General features: G+C 41.9%; 1 protein-coding gene across 2 annotated transcripts in view; it reads left to right on the plus strand.

Annotated features, from left to right (window-relative positions):
• Positions 1 to 22,249, plus strand: part of FAM120C (family with sequence similarity 120C) — a 129,656-nt gene that overhangs the window by 64,904 nt on the left and 42,503 nt on the right. For both annotated transcript variants that reach the window (XM_023202478.2, XM_023202480.2), the window contains exon 10: positions 8,558 to 8,807. In XM_023202478.2, coding sequence (XP_023058246.1) covers positions 8,558 to 8,807 — 250 coding nt within the window. The remainder of the gene's footprint in view (positions 1 to 8,557; positions 8,808 to 22,249) is intronic.

Here is a 22,249-nt window from a genome sequence, read left to right on the forward strand (position 1 = left end):
CTGGGCAACAAGAGCGAAACTCCATCTCAGAAAAAAAAAAAAAAAATTAGCTGGGCATGGTGGCATGTGCCTCTAGTTCCAGCTACTTGTAGGGCTGAGGTGGAAGGATTGCTTGACCCTGGGGGGTTGAGGCTGCAGTGAGCTGTGATCGTGCCACTGCACTCCAGCCTGGGTGACAGGAGACCCTGTCTCACATACAAAAAGAAAGAACCATACTGGGCTTTGGGAACATAGAGGTGTATCTAAAAGTCTCTCTCCCGTGAATTTTTTGTTTTGGGATTTGAACTTGTAGGTAGTTGGAGACATTGAAGTATTTTAAGCTACACAGTGCCATAGTCAAATTAGTGTGTTCAAAAGAACATTTCTCTGTTTCTGGGAAGATAGAGTTGATCAGATGTACTTTTCCTTAGTCCTCATGCTAAGTACAACTAAAAGCCCAGGACATTATCCATAAAACAAGCACAAGACACTAGAAAGTAGAAATCTTGGGGCCCAAGGAATGGCACAGTGGTGCAGTGGTGAGTTCTCTGAATTTTTTTTTTGCCTCACATATTCCAGACTGGGTGTGGGACAAACTGGCAGCCCATAAATGTCAACAGCTGCAGACCAGTATAAGCCCCCCACAAAACCTACTTTCTCTGGCCAAAGGACCAGAAAGGAACAACCTAACAACACAAAGATTTTAAAATAATAATCTCTGTACTCCAGCCAAATACTACAGGAAAACTGTGGTCTACCCCCAACCCTCCCAGCAAAGGCCAAATGAAGAACCTAGACTTCCGTACTTACCCAGGCTGTAATGAGGTGCCCCTACCTGCTCCTGCTGGGGAGGTGTCAGATAAGGTCAAGTGGGGAGCCAGGACTTTCACTTTCACCTGTCAATAATGACACAGCATCCCCCTTCACCCACCATAGTGGGGTCAGAAAAGGCCTACTAATACACAAGGTTTAAGTAAGATCCAGAGTCTTTTAAAATAATACCCAAAATGTCCACTTTTTGGCCGGGCGCGGTGGCTCACGCCTGTAATCCCAGCACTTTGGGAGGCTGAGGCGGGCGGATCACAAGGTCAGGAGATCGAGACCATCTTGGCTAACACGGTGAAACCCCGTTTCTGCTAAAAATACAAAAAAATTAGCCGGGCGCGTTGGCAGGCGCCTGTAGTCCCAGCTACTTGGGAGGCTGAGACAGGAGAATGGCGTGAACCCGGGAGGCGGAGCTTGCAGTGAGCCGAGATCGCGCCACTGCACTCCAGCCTGGGTGATGAGCAAGACTCCATCTCAAAAAAAAAAACAAAAAAAACAAAAAAACAAAAAATGTCCACTTTTCAATGGAAAATTTCTCATCATTCCTAGAACCAGAAAAATATCAAATTCAGACCTCAAGAAAAGAAAATGAACATAGAGATGACAGAAGTTTGATTATCTGACAAGGATTTCAAAACAGCCACCATAAAAATGATTTGATAAACAGTTATAAGCATGTTTGACTTTTGCATATCAAAAGAAACAATCAACAGAGTAAATAGCCTACAGAATGGGAAAAATATTTGCAAGCTATGCATTGGACAAAGGGCTAATATTCAGAATCTACAAGGAACTCAACAAGAAAAAAGCAAATAACCCCATTAAAAAGTAGGCAAAGGACAAGAACAGATGTTTTACAAAAGAAGACATACAAGTGGCCAACAAATATATGAAAAAATACTCAGCATCACTAACTATCAGAGAAATGCATATTAAAACCATAATGAGCTGGGTGCAGTGGCTCATGCCTGTAATCCCAGCACTTTGGGAGGCTGAGGCGGGCAGATCACATGAGGCCAGGAGTTTGAGACCAGCCTGGCCAACATGACAAAACCCATCTCTACTAAAAACACAATAAATTAGCTGGGCATGGCAGCACACACTTGTAATCCCAGCTTCTCGAGGGGGTGGAGGGTGGCGAGAAGGGGAGTGGGGCTGAGGCACGAGAATCTCATGAACCTGGGTGGTAGAGGATGCAGTGAACCAAGTCTAAAACCAACAGATGTTGGCAAGGATGCAGAGAAAAGGGGATGTTTCTATACCGTTGGTAGGAATGTAAATTAGTACAACCTTTATAGAAAATAATACAGAGTTTTCCCAAAGAACTAAAAAATGAACTACCATTCGATCTAGCAATCCCACTACTGGTTATACATTCAAAGGGAAATAAATCATTATATCAAAAAAGATACCTGGGCCAGGCATGGTGGCTCACGTCTGTAATCTCAATACCTAGGGAGGCCCAAGTGGGAAGATGCTTGAGGCCAGGAGTTTGAGACCAGTCTGGGCAACATAGTGAGACTCCATCACTTAAAAAAAAAAAATTATTTAATATAGCTGAGCATAGTGCATACCTGTAGTCCCAGCTGTTTCACAGGCTGAGGCCAGAGGATTGCTTGTATCCAGGAGTTTGAGGCTGCAGTGGGCTGTGTTCACTCCATTGCCCTCCAGCCTGGGTAACAGAGTAAGATCTCTTTTTTTTTTTTTTTTTTGAGACGGAGTCTTGCTGGCTGGAGTGCAGTGGAATGATCTCGGCTCACTGCAAGCTCCACCTCCCAGGTTCACACCATTCTCCTGCCTCAGCCTCCTGAGTAGCTGGGACTACAGGCACCCGCCACCACGCCTGGCTAATTTTTTGTATTTTTAGTAGAGACGGGGTTTCACTGTGTTAGCCAGGATGGTCTCGATCTCCCAGCCTTATGATCCGCCTGCCTCGGCCTCCCAAAGTGCTGGGATTACAGGCGTGAGCCACTGCGCCTGGCCATCTCATCTCTTAAAAAGAAAAGAGAGTACATAAAAACAACACTTCAGACCAGTATCCTTCATCAATATACGTTATGGATTGAGTGTTCCTGTCCCCCGCAATTCATATGTTGAAATCCTAACCCCCAATGTGATGCTATTAGGAGACGGGGCCTTTGGGAGGTAATTAGGTCATGAGTATGGAACCTTCATGAATGAGATTAGTGCCCTTATAAAAGGAACCCCAGATAGCTCTTTCTAATCTCCACTATATGAGGATACAATGAGAAGACAGACATCTGCAAACCAGGAAGCAGGCTCTCACCAGATGTCTCTGCCAATACCTTGATCTTAGACTTCCCAGCCTCCGCAATTGTAACAAATCAATTTCTGTTGTTTATAAGCCTCCTAGTCTGTGGTACTTTGTTATAGCAGCCCAAATTGACTAAAACAATATGGATGCAAAAATTCTTAATGAAATATCAGCCAGGGGAATTCAGCAATATATAGAAAGAATTACGTGCCCTGGCCAAGGCCAAGTAGGATTTATTCCATTGTTGTAAGACTTGTTCAATATTTGAAAAATCTGTAAATATAATCCACTAAATAAACAGGCTAAAATTATATCAATGGATGCAGAAAAAGCATTTGACAAAATTCAACACTCATTCATGATAAGAACTATCAGGAAACTAAGAACAGAGGGGAACTTCCTCAAGATAAAGAATATCTACAAAGAACCTACAGCTAACATACAGTCATTCCTTGCCATACATGGGGGATTGGTTCCAGGACCCCCACATATACTAAAATTCACTCATAATCAAGTCCCACAGTAGGTAGGCCCTGCAGAACCTCTGTATATGAAAAGTTGGCCCTCTATATACGTGGGTTTGGCATCATGTGAATTCTGTGTTTTCTGTCAGTGTTTGGTTGAAAAAAATTTGTGCAAAAGTGGACCCGTGTAGCTCAAACTTATGTTCAAGGATCAGCTGTACTTAATGGTGAAAGATGTTTTTCTCCTAAAATCAGGAAGAAGGCTAGAATGTCTGCTCTTTCCACTGCTCTTCAACATAGTACTAGAAGTTTTAGCCAGACCAGTAAGGCAAGAAAATGAAATGGAAGACATAGACATCAATTACAGGTGGTATATTGTCGGTCTATGTAGAAAATCACAAGGAATCTACAACAAAACTCCTGGAACTAATAAGTGAATTTGTTAAGGTTGCAGGATACAAGATAAATATATAAAAATTGATTACCTTTCTATATATACTAACAATGAATATGTGGAACTGAAACAAAGTGCAAGACCATTTACAGTCCTTCCAAAGAAAATGAAATAGTTAAAAATTTAACAAAAGGTGTTCAAAGACCGTATGCTGAAAGTCACAAAATGCTGATGAAAGAAATCAAAGATCTAAATAAATGGAGAGAGACAGATGTTCATGGATTAGAAAACTCAACATAGTAAAGATGTCAGTTCTCCCCAAATTGATAACACAGGTATGATGCAATTCCTATCCAAATCCCAGCAAGATTCTTTGTAAATATAGACAAGATGATTCTAATGTTTATGTGGAAAGACAAAGGAATTAAACTAGCTAAAATGATTTTTGAAAAGGAAGAATAAGTTGAAAGCAATTGCTGAACCTGACTGTAAGACTTACTAGGTAGCTACAGTAATTAAGATTGTAGGCCAGGCATGGCGGCTCACACTTGTAATCCCGGCACTTTGGGAGGCCAAGGTGGGTGGATCCCTTGAGCTCAGGAATTCAAGACCAGCCTGGGCAACATGGAGAGACCCCATCTCTACTAAAAATACAAAAAATATATATAGCCAGGTGTGGTGGTGTATTACCTGTGGTCCCAGCTCCTCAGGAAGCTGAGGTGAGAGGATCACTTGAGCCTGGTGGGTAGAGGTTGCAGTGAGCTGAGATCACTCCACTGCACTGTAGTCTGGGTGTCAGAGTGAGGCCCTGTCTTAAAAAAAAAAAAACAAAAGATTATAGGCAGAGGTATTGACACATAGATCAATGGAATACAACAGGGCATCCAGGAATAGTCCCATATGAGTACTGCTTTTTTTTTTTTTTTTTCTTGAGACAGAGTCTCGCTCTATTGCCCAGGCTGGAGCGCAGTGGCACAATCTCCGCTCACTGCAACCTCTGCCTCCTGGGCTCAAGCAGTTCTCCTGCCTCAGCCTCAACTGGGATTACAGGTGTGAGCCATCATACCTGGCCAGCAAACTGATTTTTGACAAAGCTGCAAAAGCACTTCATTGGAGGAAGGATAGTTTTTTGTTGTTGTTGTTGTTTGTTTTTTTATATAAATGGTGTTAGATCAACTGGACATCCATAGTTGAACAAGTACTACATATCTATACTAGTATCTAAAATATATAAAGAACTCTCAAAACTGAACATAACAAAAACAATTTGAATTAGAAAATTGGCAAAAGACATGCACAGACATTTCACTGAAGAAGATATACGTATGGCAAAGACATGAAAAGATGTTCAACATAGCAGCCATTAGAAAAATACAAATTAGGCCAGGCGCGGTGGCTCAAGCCTGTAATCCCAGCACTTTGGGAGGCCGAGACGGGCGGATCACGAGGTTAGGAGATCGAGACCATCCTGGCTAACACGGTGAAACCCCGTCTCTACTAAAAAAGAAATACAAACACTAGCCGGGCGAGGTGGCGGGTGCCTGTAGTCCCAGCTCCTCGGGAGGCTGAGGCAGGAGAATGGCGTAAACCCGGGAGGCGGAGCTTGCAGTGAGCTGAGATCCGGCCACTGCACTCCAGTCCAGGCGACAGAGCGAGACTCCGCCTCAAAAAAAAAAAAAGAAAAATACAAATTAAACCACTATGAAATATCGCTACATACTTACCAAAACGGCAAAGGTGAATAATAGTGATAACACCATATCCCGGAGAGGATGCAGAGAAGCTGGATCGCTCATAAATGCTGGTAGGAATGTAAATGGTGCTGCCATTCTGGAAAATAATTTGTCATTTTCTTTCAAAACTAAAAATAGACTTATACAACTCAGCACTTACACTCTTGGGCATTTATATTGAAGACTTATTTTCATGCAGGAACATATTCACAAGACAGCATTATAACCCCAAACTGGAAGCAACCCAGATATGCTTCAGTGGGTGAATGATTAAACTGTGCTACATCCATGCCATGGAATACTACTCAGTAAAAAAACAGAATGAACTATTGATACATGCAACAACATGGATGGATCTTAAGGGCATATACTGAGTGAAAATGCCAGGTTCTTTTTTTTTTTTAAGACGGAGTTTCACTTTTGTTGCCCAAGCTGGAGTCCAATGGTGCAATCTTGGCTCATTGCAATCTCCGCCTCCTGGGTTCAAGCGATTCTCCTGCCTCAGCCTCCCGAGTAGCTGGGATTACAGGCATGTGCCACCACACCCAGCTAATTTTGTATTTGTAGTAGAGACAGGGTTTCTCCATGTTGATCGGGCTGGTCTCAAACTCCCAACCTCAGGTGATCCACCTGCCTCAGCCTCCCAAAGTGCTGTGATTACAGGTGTGAGCCACCACGCCCGGCCAATGCCAGTTTCAAAAGGTCGTATACTGTATAATTCCACTTATATGATGTCCTCAAATGAAAAAATTGTAGATGGACAATAGATTAGTGGTTTCCGTAAGTTAGGGATGGTGCTGGAAGTCATTGTTTGTGACTATAAAGTGTTGGCACAATGAAAATCTTCGTGGTTATGGGTTTGTTCTGTATCTTGATTGCAGTGGTGGTTACACAAATCCGTACAACATAGAACTACAAACTTACATTGTACCAATGTCACTTTCCTGGCTTTGACATTGTATTATAATTTTTTAAGAGATAACACCATTGGAGAAACTGGGTGAAGGGTACACAGGACCTCTCTCTACTATCTTTGCAACTTCCTGTGAATCTATAATTATTTCAAACTAAAAAATTTGTTTAAATAAGAACATTCTAGTGGTTGTGGAGCACGGGTGTGAGGCAGACCAAACAGGATAAAGGTAGAAACAGTCTTGAAACTCTTGTCAGGTCAAAGATAATATTTGAACCGCTGCTGTGAAAGAGAAAACAGGACAGATAGAAGGGATTATAAGGAGGTAGAGTCAGCAAGACTTTGTTAATCACCGGATGTGTAGGACATGGAAAAGAGACAAGGCTTTGGAATGATTTCCAAGTCTCTTGCTTGGGTGACTGAATAGATGCTTGACATCTCAAATAGAATAGGGAGGCCATAGCTGAGGAATCTGAGGTGGAGTAGAAATATATAAAAGCCACGTTTTCCTGCTCTGTTAAGCCTTTGTAAATCTTTTTTTTTTTTTTCTTTTGAGATGGAGTTTCACTCTTGTTGCCCAGGCTGGAGTGCAATGGCACGATCTCGGCTCACCGCACTCTCTGCCTCCTGAGTTCAAGCGATTCTCCTGCCTCAGCGTCCCAAGTAGCTGAGATTACAGGCATGCGTCACCATGCCCGGCTAATTCTGTATTTTTAGTAGAGACGGGGTTTCTCCACGTTGGTCAGGCTGGTCTCGAACTCCTGACCTGAGGTGATCCGCCCACCTCAGCCTCCCAAAGTGCTGGGATTACAGCCGTGAGCCACTGCGCCCAGCCTGCCTTTGTAAATCTAAAAGATGTTGATTTTTTTGAGAATTTTGTGAAATATCTTAATGTCTTTTGGGGTATCTCATTGTGTATTATAAAGCCAGTTATTTAAATAATTATTCCTTGTGCTTCTTTCCTTGCCTAGCCTCGTGCATCTACTGAAAAAATAAGATTCAGAGTAACCAAGAAATGTGTGACATTGGACCTTGTTTTATTTCTCCAAGTTACTTTTTTTGTTTTTTTTCAGACAAAGTCTCGCTCTGTTGCCCAGGCTGCAGTGTGGTGACTTGATCTTGGCTTACTGCAATCTCCGCCTCCCAGGTTCAAACGATTCTCCTGCCTCTGCCTCCAGAGTAGCTGGGATTACAGGCACCCACCACTATGCCTGGCTAATTTTGTTTTTTGTTTTTATTGTTTTGTTTTGTTTTTGTAGAGACGAGGTTTCACCATATTGGCCAGGCTGGTCTTGAACTCCTGACCTCAAGTGATCTGCCCACCTCGGCCTCCCCAAATGCTGGGATTACAGGCATGAGCCACCATGCCTGGCCTTCTTTTCTTTCTTTTATTTTCTTTTTTATTTTTAGAGATGGAATTTCACTCTGTCACCCAGGCTGGAGTGCAGTGGGAAGATCATAGCTCACTGCTGCCTCAAACTCCTAGGCTCAAGGGATACTCCTGCCTCAGCCTCCCAAGTAGCTGGAACTACAGGTGCGTGCCACCACACCCAGCTAATTTTTAAACTTTCTGTGGAGGTGGGATCTCTCCATCTTGCCCAGGCTGGTCTTATACTCCTGGGCTTAAGCGATCCTCCTGCCTCAGCCTCCCAAATTGCTGGGATTAAACGTGTAAACCACTACCCCCGGCCCCTTGATTTCTTTATCTGCAAAATGAGCATTTTGTTTTGTGATAATGTATCATAATAGTTCTCACTCAGGATTTTTGTGAGGAGTAAATGAGATAATATATATAAAGTACTTGCATATCAAGCACTTAATAAACACATACTATTCCTGCTGCTAAAAATAAAAATTATTGTGACAGAAAATTAAGAGTTGAAATGCGATGGAGCCTGTCAATGTCCTGTGGCTAGCTGTAGAAATGCTAAGAGATTCTCTAGAGCCTCTTTTTCCTCAATTTCTGTTTTCCAGTTCCTTCAGTGATCCTTAAAGAGTGGTCTGCCTATAAAGGGAAGTCACCTCAAACCCCTGAGCTGGTGTCTGCACTGACATTTCGGGAATGGACTTGCCCAAACCTCAAGAAGCTCTGGCTAGGCAAAGCAGTTGAAGACAAGAACAGAAGGATGCGGGCCTTCCTGGCCTGTATGAAGTCAGACACTCCCAGTATGCTCAATCCAGCTAATGTCCCCACCCATCTGCTGCTCATGTGTTGTGTACTCCGGTAAGCTACCTGATAGGCAGGTGGCCAGTTCTTTCTCTTTTACTTTTTAAATACTTCCTTTAAGCACCTGCTTTTATGGTATTTCAAGGTGAGGAAATTTTTATTTTGTGTTTGGCTTATGCTCCAGAAACACCGAAAATGATTGTTCAGACAGCCTCCTCAGTTTATGATCCTTGGTCATATCAGTCCATGCATGATTCCTCTTTTATATTTGATTTTAGTTTAGTTTTTGTCTTGTTCAGTCCTCGTCCCTGATCCAATTTCCTTCTTTTATTCACCCATAGTCATCTACTCTTGGGTATTTGATGTGTGTCCTTCCAAGCCATCTTCCATATATTTATTTAGACATGCATATATTCATGCACAGTCTATAGTATTTTCTATGGGTAAAATTTTTTCCTTTTATGGCATGAATGGTATTGTGCTGTACATCTCATTGTTTCTTTTTTTTTGCCTTTTTTTTTGAGACGGAGTTTCACTCTTGTTACCCAGGCTGGAGTGCAATGGCACAATCTTCGCTCACTGCAACCTCCACCTCCTGGGTTCAAGTGATTCTCCTGCCTCAGCCTCCCAAGTAGCTGGAATTGCAGGCATGTGCCACCATGCCTGGCTAATTTTGTATTTTTAGTAGAGATGAGGTTTCACCATGTTGGCCAGGCTGATATCGAACTCCTGACCTCAGGTGATCCGTCCACCTTGACCTCCCAAAGTGCTGGGATTATAGGCATGAGATACCCCGCCCAGCCTGTTTCTTTTTTTCACTCAATATTATTTTTGAGGTCTGTCCATATTCATATATTAATAATTCCTCTTCACTGTTGGGTTGTGTTCTATCAAATACTAATATCACAGCTTTTTATTTATTGATTGATAGATAATTGTTTCCAGTTCTTAGATTATTATTACAAATAGTGCTGCAAGGGATTTCCTCATAGATGTCTATGCCTCTTTGTATTCCTGAGTCAGTTTAAAGTATATACTGAGGAGTAGAATTTCTGGATCCTGTAAAATATGCATGTAGCTTTTTCACTAATACTGCCAAATTGCTCTAGATTATAGCTGCACCAATTTATATTCCTGTGAACAATACGTGTTTCATTTCCTCATATTATTGCCAGTACTAATATCATAAAACTTCTTAATTTTTGCCAATCTAGTATTTTCAAGTAGTATCTTTAATTTTAATTTGTATTTGACTACAGAGGAGGTTGATCTTCTGTTTTTATGCTTATTAGCCATTTGAGTTTTCTCATTCTCTGAAGTGCTTCTTTATTTGTCTTGCAAATTTTTTATTAGGTTATTTGTCTTATTTTGCTGATTACAGAAGTTCTTTGTCAGATATGTATGTGTGTACTCTCAGACACACATGTAGCAAATATCTTTTCTATATTTCAGTGTGCATGCACGTGTCTATGCTTGTGTATCAAGTATCTTTTCCAGTCAGTCACAATTTGTTTAAACTTTATATATAGTGTTCTTTGTTTACCAGAAGTATTTCGTTTTTACTAGCCTTTTAAAAATTTAACTTGACTGGGCGTGGTGGCTCACGCCTGTAATCCTAGCACTTTGGGAGGCCAAGGTGGGCAGATCACTTGAGGCCAGGAATTCAAGACCAGCCTGGACAGCATGGTGAAACCCCATCTATACAAAGAAAAAGAAAAAAAATACAAAATTAGCCAGATATGGTGGCAGGTGCTTGTAATCCCAGCTACGTGGGAGGCTGAGGCAGGAGAATCGCTTGAACCCAGCAGACAGAGGTTGCAGTGATCAGACATTGTGCCGCGGCACTCCAGCCTGGGCAACAGAGTGAGACTCTGTCTCAAAAAAACAAACAAACAAAATTAGGCCGGGTGTGGTGGCTCACACCTGTAACCCCAGCACTTTGGGAGGCAGAGGCGGGTGGATCACTTGAGGCCAGGAGTTAAAGACCAGCCTGGCCAACATGGCAAAACCCTGTCTCTACTAAAAATACAAAAATTAGCTGGGTGTGGTGGTGCACGCCTGTGGTCCCAGCTACTTGGGAGGAGGGAGGATCACTTGAACCCTGGAGGCAGAGGGTGCAGTGAGCCGAGATTGTGCCACGGCACTCTAGTCTGGGTGACAGAGCGAGACTCCCTCTCAAAACAAAAACAAAAACAAAACTTTATTTTTATAGATTTAAGGGGTCCAGGTGTCCTTTTGTTACATGGATATATTGTATAGTGGTGAAGCCTGGGCTTTTCACGTAGCCATCACTCGAATAGTATACATTGTACCCATTAAGTAATTTTCAATCACTCACCCCCTTCCCACCCTTCTGAGTCCCCAGTGTGTATTATTCCACTGTCTGTGTCCATGTGCACACATTATTTACCTCCCACTTACAAGTGAGAGCATGTGGTGCTTGACTTTCTGAGTTATTTCACTTAAGACAATGGCCTCTAGTTCCATCCATGTTGCTGCAAAAGACATGATTTCATTCTTTTTGATGGTTGAATAGTACTCCAGTGTGTGTGTGTGTGTGTGTGTGTGTGTATCACACTTTCTTTAATCATTCATTCATTGATGAACATTTAGGTTGATCCCATACCTTTGCTGTTGCAAATAGTACTGCGGTAAACATACAGGTGCAAGCATTTTTGTTGTGGTTGTTGGATGCATATTTTGCAAATACTTTCTTTCATTCTGCAGGTTGTTTGTTTACTCTGTTATTTCTTTTGCTGTGCAGGAGCTTTTTCCTTTATACCCATTTGTCTATTTTTGGTTTTGTTGCATTTGCTTTTGAGGTATTTATTTATTTATTTATTTATTTATTTATTTATTTTATTTTATTTTATTTTATTTTATTTTGAGATGGAGTGTAGCTGTGTTGCCCAGGCTGGAGTGCAGTGGCGTGATCTCACTGCAACCTCAGCCTCCCAGGCTCAAGCAGTTCTCCTGCTTCAGCCTTCTGAGTAACTGGGATAACAGGTGCACGCCACCACGCCCGGCTAACTTTTTATTTTAGTAGAGATGGGGTTTTACCATGTTGACCAGGCTGGTCTTGAACTCTTGACCTCAGGTGATCCACCTCCCAAAGTGCTGGGATTACAGGCATGAGCCACTGCGCCCAGCCCTAATTTTGTATTTTTGGTAGAGATGGGGTTTCTCCATGTTGGTCAGGCTGGTCTGAAACTCCTGACCTCAGGTGATCCGCCTGTCTCAGCCTCCCAAAGTTCTGGGATTATTACAGGCATGAGCCACTGCACCCGGCTTTTTTTTTCTGAGTGATTTTGATGGAGTCTCACTCTGTTGGCTAGGCTGGAGTGCAGTGGCACAGTCTCAGCTCACTACAACCTCTGCCTCTTGGGTTCAAGCGATTCTCCTGCCTCAGCCTCTCCAGTAGCTGGAATTATAGGTGTGTACTACCCCGCCCTGCTAAGTTTTGTATTTTTAGTAGAGACGAGATTTCATTGTGTTGGCCAGGCCAGTCTCGAACTCCTGACCTCAGGTGATCCACCCACCTCAGCCTCCCAAAGTACTGGGATTACAGGCATAAGCCACCACACCCAGCCCATCTTGAATTGATTTTCATATGTGGTGAGAAATAGGGGCCCAGTTTCATTCTTCTGCATGTAGCTAACCAGCTATCTCAGTACCACTAAAAAGGTGTTCTTTCCCCAGTATGTGTTTTGTCAACTTCATTGAAGATCAATTGGCTGTAGGTATATGGCTTTATTTCTGAGTTCTCTATTCTGTTCCATTGATCTATGTGTCTATTTTTATACCAGTACCATGCTGTCTTAGTTACTGCAGCCTTGTAGTATAGTTTGAAGTCAGGTAATGTGATGCCTCTGGCTTTGTTCTTTTTGTTTAGTATTGTTTTGGCTACTTAAGCTCTTTTTTGACTCCATATGAATTTTAGGATTGTTTTCTCTAATTCTGTGAAAAATTATGTTGGTATTTTGATAGGAATTACATTTAATCTGTAGATTACTTTGGTTATTTTCACAATATTGATTCTTCTGATCTATGGGTATGAATTGTTTATCCATTTCTTTATGTCATACATAATTTCTTTCATCTGTGTTTTGTAGTTTTCCTCGTAGAGATCCTTTACCTCCTTGGTTAAATATATTCCTAGGTGGAGTTTTTTTGTAGCTATTGTAAATGGGATTGTCTTCATGATTTGGTTCTCAGCTTGATCATTACTGGTGTATAGAAATGCTACTGTTTTTTGTGCATTGATTTTGTATCCTGACACTTTACTGGGTTCATTTATCAAATCTAGGAGTCTTTTGGAGGATTCTTTAGGGTTTTCTAGATATAAGATGATATCATCAGCAAACAGGAATAATTTCACTTTCTCTTTTCCAATTTGGATGTCTTATATTTTTTTTCTCTTTCCTGATTGCTTTGGCTGGGACTTCCAGTACTGTGTCGAATAGGAGTGGTAAAAGTGGGCAAGTTACTTTTCTTGGAGCCAGGATCTTGCTCTGTCACCAAGGCTGGAGTTGAGTGGCACAGTCACGGCTCACTGCAGACTCAATATCCTGAGCTCAAGTGATCCTCCTGCCTCAGTCTTCTAAGTAGCTGGGACTATAGCACATGCCATCATGCCCAGCTTATTTATTTATTTATTTATTTATTTAGAGACGGAGTCTCGCTCTCTAGCCCAGTCTGGAGTGCAGTGGCTCAATCTCAGCTCGCTGCAACCTCCGCCTCCTGGGTTCAAGTGATTCTCCTGCCTCAGCCTCCCAAGTAGCTGGGATTACAGTGGCCCACCACCACGCCTGGCTAATTTTTGTATTTTTAGTAGAGACGGGGTTTCTCCATGTTGGCCAGGCTGGTGTCAAACTCCTGACCTCAAGTGATCCGCTCGCCTCAGGCCTCCCAAAGTGCTGTGACTACAGGCGTGAGCCACTGCACCTGGCCATGCCCAGCTAATTTTTAAATTTTTTTTTTTTTTTTTTTTTTTAGAGACAGGCTCCCACTATGTTGCCCAGACTAGTCTTAAACTCCTGGGCTCAAGCAATCCTCCCATTTTGGCCTCCCAAAGTGCTAGGATTACAGACATGAGCCACCATGCCCAGCCAGAAAGTGGGCAAATTTTTGCCAACCATTATAATTTCATATATATAGAAAAATTAGAATAATAGTACAGTGAACACTCATAACCACCACCTAGATTCTATAATTAATATTTATCATTTTGCTTTACTTCATATAACTGTCCATTTATTCATCTCTAGGCATTGATTTTTCCATCTTTTTTACTGCATTTCCAAGTAAATTGTAGACATCAGTAGACTTCTCCCTTCACTGAGAAGTATTTATTTTGGTTCTGTCAAGCCCATGATTTTGTACCTTTATGATGTGTGTTTTGGTGTCTTATTTAATAAATTCTCCCCTACCCCTAAGTCATAAAGATTCTTTTTCTGGCCAGGTGCGGTGGCTCACGCCTGTAATCCCAGCACTTAGGGAGGCCAAATCACGAGGTCAGGAGATCGAGACCATCCTGGCTAACACGGTGAAACCCCGTCTCTACTAAAAATACAAAAAAAAAAAAATTAGCCAGGCGTGATGGCAGATGCCTGTAGTCCCAGCTACTCGGGAGGCTGAGGCAGGAGAATGGCGTGAATCCGGGAGGTGGAGCTTGCAGTGAGCTGAGATCGCGCCACTGCACTCCAGCCTGGGTGACAGAGCGAGACTCCGTCTCAGAAAGAAAAAAAAAAGAGAGATTTTTTTATGTTTTCTTATACTTTTATAATGTTGTCTTCCATATCAGGCCCTTAATACAGTAGATACTTATTTTGTATATGCTGTGAGAAAGGATCTAATTTTGTTTACTCTGCATAATATGCCAGTTTCCCAGCTTGATGTATTGAATGATCCTTTCTTTCCCCAACCTTTCTTATGTACCATGTTTGGTTTTTTATTTTTAGACAGTCTCGCTCTGTTGCCCAGGCTGGAGTGCAGTGGCGTCATCTCGGCTCACTGCAAACTCCACCTCCCAGGTTCAAGCGATTCTCCTGCCTCAGCCTCCCAAGTAGCTGGGATTACAACCACGCATCACCACACCCAGCTAATTTTGTATTTTTGTAGAGACAGGGTTTCACCATGTTGGCCAGGCTGGTCTTGAACTCCTGACCTCAAGTGATCCACCCACCTCTGCCTCCCAAGGTGCTGGGATTACAGGCATGAGCTACTGTGCCTGGCCATTATGTACCACGTTTTTATATCTGTATAAGTTCATTCATGGATTCTATTTTGTTTCATTGCCCATTAGAGTCCTCATCAATATCACATTGTTTCAGTTATTAAGGGTTTGCAATTTGCCTTAATATCAGGCAGAACAAATCTCCACTCTTTGCTTTTCTTTTTTGAGAATTATACTAGCTATCCTTGCACCTTTGGAGCCCTTACTCTTCCATATATAATTTGTAATCAGTCTAGTTTCCACCAAAATGTTATTGGGATTTTTTTTTTTTTTGTCATTGAATTGAATTTGTAAATTAATTTGGGGAGCTTTGACATCTTTATAATGTTAAGTCCTCCTATCCAAAGATAATAGTTTACCTCTCCCATTTATCCAGGTTTCTTCCTTTGTCTTAGTAGAGTTAATTTTTTTCCATTAAGATCTCCTACATTTTAAATTAATTCCTAGGTACTTGATAGATGTTGCCGTGATTATGTGTGATATTCTAGTTTCTGTTATACTTTCTCATTGTTAAAAAAAGTAACTTTTTGTGCAAAGGGGAGGTCAAGCCCTACAAGTCACCAGAGAACTGCACAGCACTTAGCTTTCAAAATGGGCAGACCTTAGTTTGAATGCTGGTTCTGGCATTTTTCAGCTTGGATATGTCATTTTAGCCTTTCCAAGCATCTCTTTCCTCACCATAAATGGATATAATTTTACTTCTCAGAGCAGTTTGAACATTGAGATAATGCATTCAGGGACCCCACCACATACTAGATACCCAATATATGCTAATTTCCTAACCACCTTAACATTAAGATTAGTGACTTACAAAGTTTTCCCAATAAGAATAATGAGGCCGAGCACCGTGGCTCACACTTGTAATCCCAGCACTTTGGGAGGCTGAGGCGGGTGGATCATTTTAGGTCAAGGAGTTCAAGACCAGCCTGGCCAACATGGTGAAACCCTATCTCTACTAAAAATACAAAAATTAGCCGGGCAGCAGTGGCACACGCCTGTAATCCCAGTTACTCAGGGGGCTGAGGCAGGAGAATCACTTGAACCCAGGAGGCAGAGGTTGCAGTGAGCCATGATTGCGCCATTCCACTCCAGCCTGGTCGACAAAATGAGACTCTGTCTCAAAAAAAAATTGTTTTTTAAAGAATAATGATAAAGATTTATTCTTCCTACTTCCTAATATGTTCCTGGGCCACAGCCCTACATTGTCCCATATTAACTCTGGAATTGTACATTTCATTTATCTTCTTTCTAAAATATATAGTAGGCCGGTGTGGTGGCTCATGCCCGTAATCCCAGCACTTTGTGAGGCTGAGGTGGGTGGATCACCTGAGGTCAGGAGTTCGAGACCAGCCTGGCTAACATGGCGAAAACCCGTTGCTACTAAAAATACAAAAATTAGCCGGGCATGGTGGTATGCACCTCTAGTCCCAGCTATTCGGGAGGCTGAGGCATGAGAATCGCTTGAACCTGGGAGGCAGAGGTTGCAGTGAGCCAAGATTGCACCACTGTACTCCAGACTGGGCGACAGAGCAAAACTCTGTCTCGAGAGAAAAAAAAAAAAAAAAAAGCAAAACAAACAAAATACATATAGTAGCTCATTTTCCCATTTATTTAGTTCTCTACATTATATGGAATAGATCCAGGAACATAAAAACAATTAAAAATAGCTTATGAAGAGCTATAATAAGCATTATTATTACTATTACTAGTATTATTATTATTATTATTATTATTATTATTATTATTATTATTTTGAAATGGAGTTTTGCTCTTGTTGCCCAGGCTGGAGTGCGATGGTGCGATTTTGGCTCACCACAACATCCACCTCCTGGGTTCAAGCGGTTCTACTGCCTCAGCCTCCCAAGTAGCTGGGATTACAGGCATGTGCTGCCACACCCAGCTACTTTTGTATTTTTAATAGAGACGGGATTTTACCATGTTGGTCACCATGTTGGTCAGGCTGGTCTCGAACTCCTGACCTCAGGTGATCCACCCGCCTCGGCCTCCCAAAGTGCTGGGATTATAGGCGTGAGCCACCATGCCCGGCCTATAATGGCCATTATAAAGACTGTGTTCTAGCTGGGCTTGGTGGCTCATGCATGTAATCCCAGCACTTTGGGAGGCCTAGGCAGGTGGATCGCTCAAGCTCAGGAGTTTGAGACCAGCCTGGGCAACATGGCAAAACCCCATTTCTACAGAAAAAATGTTTAAAAGCTTAGCTGGGCGTGGTGGCATGCACCTGTAGTCTCTGCTACTCAGGAGGCTGAATTGGGAGGATCGCTTGAACCCGGGTTTCGGAGGTTGCAGTGAGCCGAGATGGTGCCACTGCACTCCAGCCTGGCAACAGAGTGAGACACTGTCAAAAAAAAACAAAAACAAAAAAACTGTGTTCTAATAGGTTCTGTATATATGCCCACTGGAGAGAGTCCCTTAGCCTGCTATTTAACCTACTTATTCTTTCTTTTTTTTGAGCCTGCCACCTTGCCCAGCTAATTTTTGTATTTTTAGTAGAGATGGGGTTTCATCATGTTGGCCTGGCTGGTCTCAAATTCCTGACCTCAGGTGATCTGCCCGCCTTGGCCTCCCAAAGTCCTGGGATTACAGGCGTGAGCCACCGCACCCGGCCTAACCTACTTATTCTTAATTTAGACGCATTTCTTACAGTTTGATTATCTGATTTTCCAGTGTACAACAGGTCAAAAGCAGCACAGGAAGTGAGACAGGGAGTAGGATCTACTCTTAGCTCCAGCCCCAGTGACAGCAGTAGGTAGCCTGCTGCCTAAATGTAGAGAAAAAGATACAAATATTACTTTTTTAAAAGACCCCAAAAGAAGAGGCAATATCTGGAGTCATTAGTATAGGGTGAAATTATCCTGTAAAATTAATAACCCAATAGTTAGAAAGAATGAATGAGACCTAGTATTTGACAGCACAACAGGAGGACTATAGTCAATAATAAGTTAATTGTACATTTTGAAAGAAATAAAAGAGTATAAATGGGTTGTTTGTAACACAAATGATAAATGCTTGAGGGGATGGACACCCCATTCTCCATGATACAATTATTACACATTGCATTCCTATACCAAAATATCTCATATCCCATAAATCTAAACACCTACTATGTACCCAAAAAATTAAAAATAAATTTAAAAATTGGGAAACTAAAGAAAATTAATAACCCAATGTTTATAAAACCCTAAAGAAGAGGTAGTGTGAGTACATATATGTACCTGGCAGTGTGCTAAGTCAGCCCTTTGTGTACAGTGCTTCAAATCTTCATAATAGTGCTGAAAAAGTAGGTGTTCTTTATCTCAGACTCAGTGATTTGCAAAGGTTACATAGCTAGTAAGGAGTAGTGAGAAGGTCACCAAGTCTCTAACTCCCAATTCCTGTGTTTTTTCTTTTCTTTCTTTTTTTTACATTTTTTTATTATACTTTAAGTTCTGGGGTACATGTTTAGAATGTGCAGGTTTGTTACATAGGTATACATGTGCCGTGGTGTTTGCTGCACCCATCAACCCATCATCTATATTAGGTATTTCTCCTAATGCTATCCCTCCCCCAGCCCCCTACTCTCCAACAGGCCCCAGTGTGTGATGTTCCCCTCCCTGGGTCCATGTGTTCTCGTTGTTGAACTCCCACTTACGAGTGAGAACCTGCAGTGTTTGGTTTTCTGTTCTTGTGTTAGTTTGCTGAGAATGATGGTTTCCAGCTTCATTCATGTCCCTACAAAGGACATGAACTCCTCCTTTTTTATGGCTGCATAGTATTCCATGGTGTATATGTGCCACATTGTCTTTATCCAGTCTGTCATTGATGGGCATTTGGGTTGGTTCCAAGTCTTTGCTATTGTGAACAGTGCTGCAGTAAACATACATGTGCATGTGTCTTTATAGTAGAATGATTTATAATCCTTTGGGTATATATCCAGTAATGGGATTACTGGGTCAAATGGTATTTCTAGTTGTAGATCCTTGAGGAATCGCCACACTGTCTTCCACAATGGTTGAACTAATTTACACTCCCACCAACAGCATAAAAGCATTCCTATTTCTGCACATCCTCTCCAGCATCTGGTTTTGTTTTTTTTTTTTTTTGAGACAGAGTCTCTCTCTGTCACCCAGGCTGGAGCGCAGTGGCGGGATCTCAGTTCACTGCAAGCTCCGCCTCCCGGGTTTACGCCATTCTCCTGCCTCAGCCTCCCGAGTAGCTGGGACTACAAGGCGCCCACCACCTTGCCCGGCTAGTTTTTTGTATTTTTTAGTAGAGACGGGGTTTCACCGTGTTAGCCAGGATGGTCTCAATCTCCAGGATGGTCTCGATCTCCTGACCTCGTGATCCGCCCGTCTCAGCCTCCCAAAGTGCTGGGATTACAGGCTTGAGCCACCACGCCCGGCCTCCAGCATCTGTTATTTCCTGACTTTTTAATGATCACCATTCTCACTGACGTGAGATGGTATCTCATTGTGGTTTTGATTTGATTTCTTTAATGACCACTAATGAGGAGCTTTTTTTCATGTTTGTTGGCTGGATAAATGTCTTCTTTTAAGAAGTGTCTATTCATATCCTTCACCCACTTTTTGATGGGGTTGTTTTTTTCTTATAAATTTGTTTAAGTTCTTTGTAGATTCTGGATATTAGCCCTTTGTCAGATGAGTAGATTGCAAAATTTTTCTCTCATTCTGTAGGTTGCCTGTTCACTCTGATGGTAGTTTCTTTTGCTGTGCAGAAGCTCTTTAGTTTAATTAGATCCCATTTGTCAATTTTGGCCTTTGTTGCCATTGCTTTTGGTGTTTTAGTCATGATGTCTTTGCCCATGTGTGTGTCCTGAATGGTATTGCCTAGGTTTTCTTCTTGAGTTTTTATGGTTTTAGGTCTTAAGTTTAAGTCTCCAATATATCTTGAGTTAATTTTTGCATAAGGTGTAAGGAAGGGATCCAGTTTCAGCTTTCTGCATATGGCTAGCCAGTTTTCCCAACACTGTTTATTAAATAGGGAATCCTATCCCCATTGCTTGTTTTTGTCAGGTTTGCCAAAGATCAGATGGTTGTAGATGTGTGGTGTTATTTCTAAGGCCTCTGTTCTGTTCCATTGGTCTATATATCTGTTTAGGTAATAGTACCATGCTGTTTTGGTTATTACTGTAGCCTTGTAGTATAGTTTGAAGTCAGGTAGCGTGTTGCCTCCAGCTTTGTTCTTTTTGCTTAGAATTGTCTTGGCTATGTGGGCTCCTTTTTGGTTCCATATGAACTTTAAAGTAGTTTTTTCCAATTCTGTGAATAAAGTCAATGGTAGTTTGATGGGGATAGCATTGAATCTATAAATTACTTTGGGCAGTATGGCCATTTTCACGATATTGATTCTTCCTATCCATGACCATGGAATGTTTTTTCATTTGTTTGTGTCCTCTCTTATTTCGTTGAGCGGTGGTATGTAGTTCTCCCTGAAGAGGTCCTTCACATCCCTTGTAAGTTGGATTCCTAGGTATTTTATTCTCTTTGAAGCAATTGTGAATGGAAGTTCACTCATGATTTGGCTCTCTGTTTGTCTGTTATTGGTGTATAGGAATGTTTGTGATTTGTGCACATTGATTTTGTATCCTGAGACTTTGCTGAAGTTGCTTATCAGCTTAAGAAGATTTTGGGCTGAGACGATGGGGTTTTCTAAATATACAATCATGTCATCTGCAAACAGGGACAATTTGACTTCTTCTTTTCCTAACTGAATACCCTTGATTTCTTTCTCCTGCCTGATTGCCCTAGCCAGAACTTCCAACACTATGTTGAATAGGAGTGGTGAGAGAGGGCATCCCTGTCTTGTGCCTGTTTTCAAAGGGAATGCTTCCAGTTTTTGCCCATTCAGTGTGATATTGACTGTGAGTTTGTCATAAATAGCTCTTATTATTTTGAGATGCGTCCCATCAATACCTAGTTTATTGAGAGTTTTTAGCATGAAGGGCTGTTGAATTTTGTTGAAGGCCTTTTCTGCATCTATTGAGATAATCATGTGGTTTTTGTCATTGGTTCTGCTTATGTGATGGATTTTTTTTGTTGATTTGTGTATGTTGAACCAGCCTTGCATCCCAGGAATGAAGCTGACTTGATCGTGGTGGATAAGCTTTTTGATGTGCTACTGGATTCAGTTTGCCAGTATTTTATTGAGGATTTTTGCATTGATGATCATCAGGGATATTGGCCTTAAATTTTCTTTTTTTGTTGTGTCTCTGCCAGGTTTTGGTATCAGGATGATGCTGGCCTCATAAAATGAGTTAGGGAGGATTCCCTCTTTTTCTGTTGTTTGGAATAATTTCAGAAGGAATGGTACCAGCTCCTCTTTGTACATCTGGTAGAATTCGGCTGTGAATCCGTCTGGTCCTGGAATTTTTTTGGTTGGTAGGCTATTAATTACTGCCTCACTTTCAGAACTTGTTATTGGTCTATTCAGGGATTCAACTTCTTCCTGGTTTAGTCTTGGGAAGGGTTTTTTGCTTTTTTTCTTTTCCCCTCCAAGACAGAGTCTCGCTCGGGTTGCTCAGGCTGGAGTGCAGTGTCACGATCTCAGCTCACTGCAACTTCTGCCTCCCAGGTTCAAGCGATTCTCCTGCCTCAGCCTCCCGAGTAGCTGGGATTACAGGTGCTCGCCACCACACCTGGGGTGATTTTTGTATTTTTAGTAGAGACGTGGTTTCGCCACGTTGACCAGGCTGGTCTTGAACTCCTGACCTCAGGTGATCTGCCCGCCTTGGCCTCTCAAAGTGTTGGGATTACAGGCGCGAGCCACTGCACCTGGCCTCCTGTGTTTTTAAGACAAAATGGTAGGAAAAAAATGCAGTTTTAACAATAAGCGTAAAGTCTGGTTGGAAATTTAAATTTTAAATGAAAGTTAACTTATCCTTAATACTGCAGTGTCAAGCAATATCAAGTAAACACCAGGTGGGAACATTGAACTATAGCCTAAGTGAGTGCTAGGAGCCTATACTCCTCAATTTCTTACACGAACTATAATAGGTAAAAGATTCCTAGATGGCCTAGTGAAATTGAGTCTTCTAGGAAAGGTTGATACAGTTTGCGAAGGGCAGAACCTTTGCACATACAATAGTCATCACTTATGAGGGAGGGATACTGAAGAACTCTGTCAGGCTTCTGGAGGTGAGGTGCGGCCCCGCTGAATGGGAGAGGCATGCATCAAGGCTTTATCATTTCTAGCAAAAATTCATTCAAATATCAACAGTTTTCCAGAGATGGAACATGAAATTGGACAA

The sequence above is a fragment of the Piliocolobus tephrosceles genome, chromosome 12, assembly GCF_002776525.5.
Source record: "Piliocolobus tephrosceles isolate RC106 chromosome 12, ASM277652v3, whole genome shotgun sequence".
NCBI classification, from domain to species: domain Eukaryota; kingdom Metazoa; phylum Chordata; class Mammalia; order Primates; family Cercopithecidae; genus Piliocolobus; species Piliocolobus tephrosceles.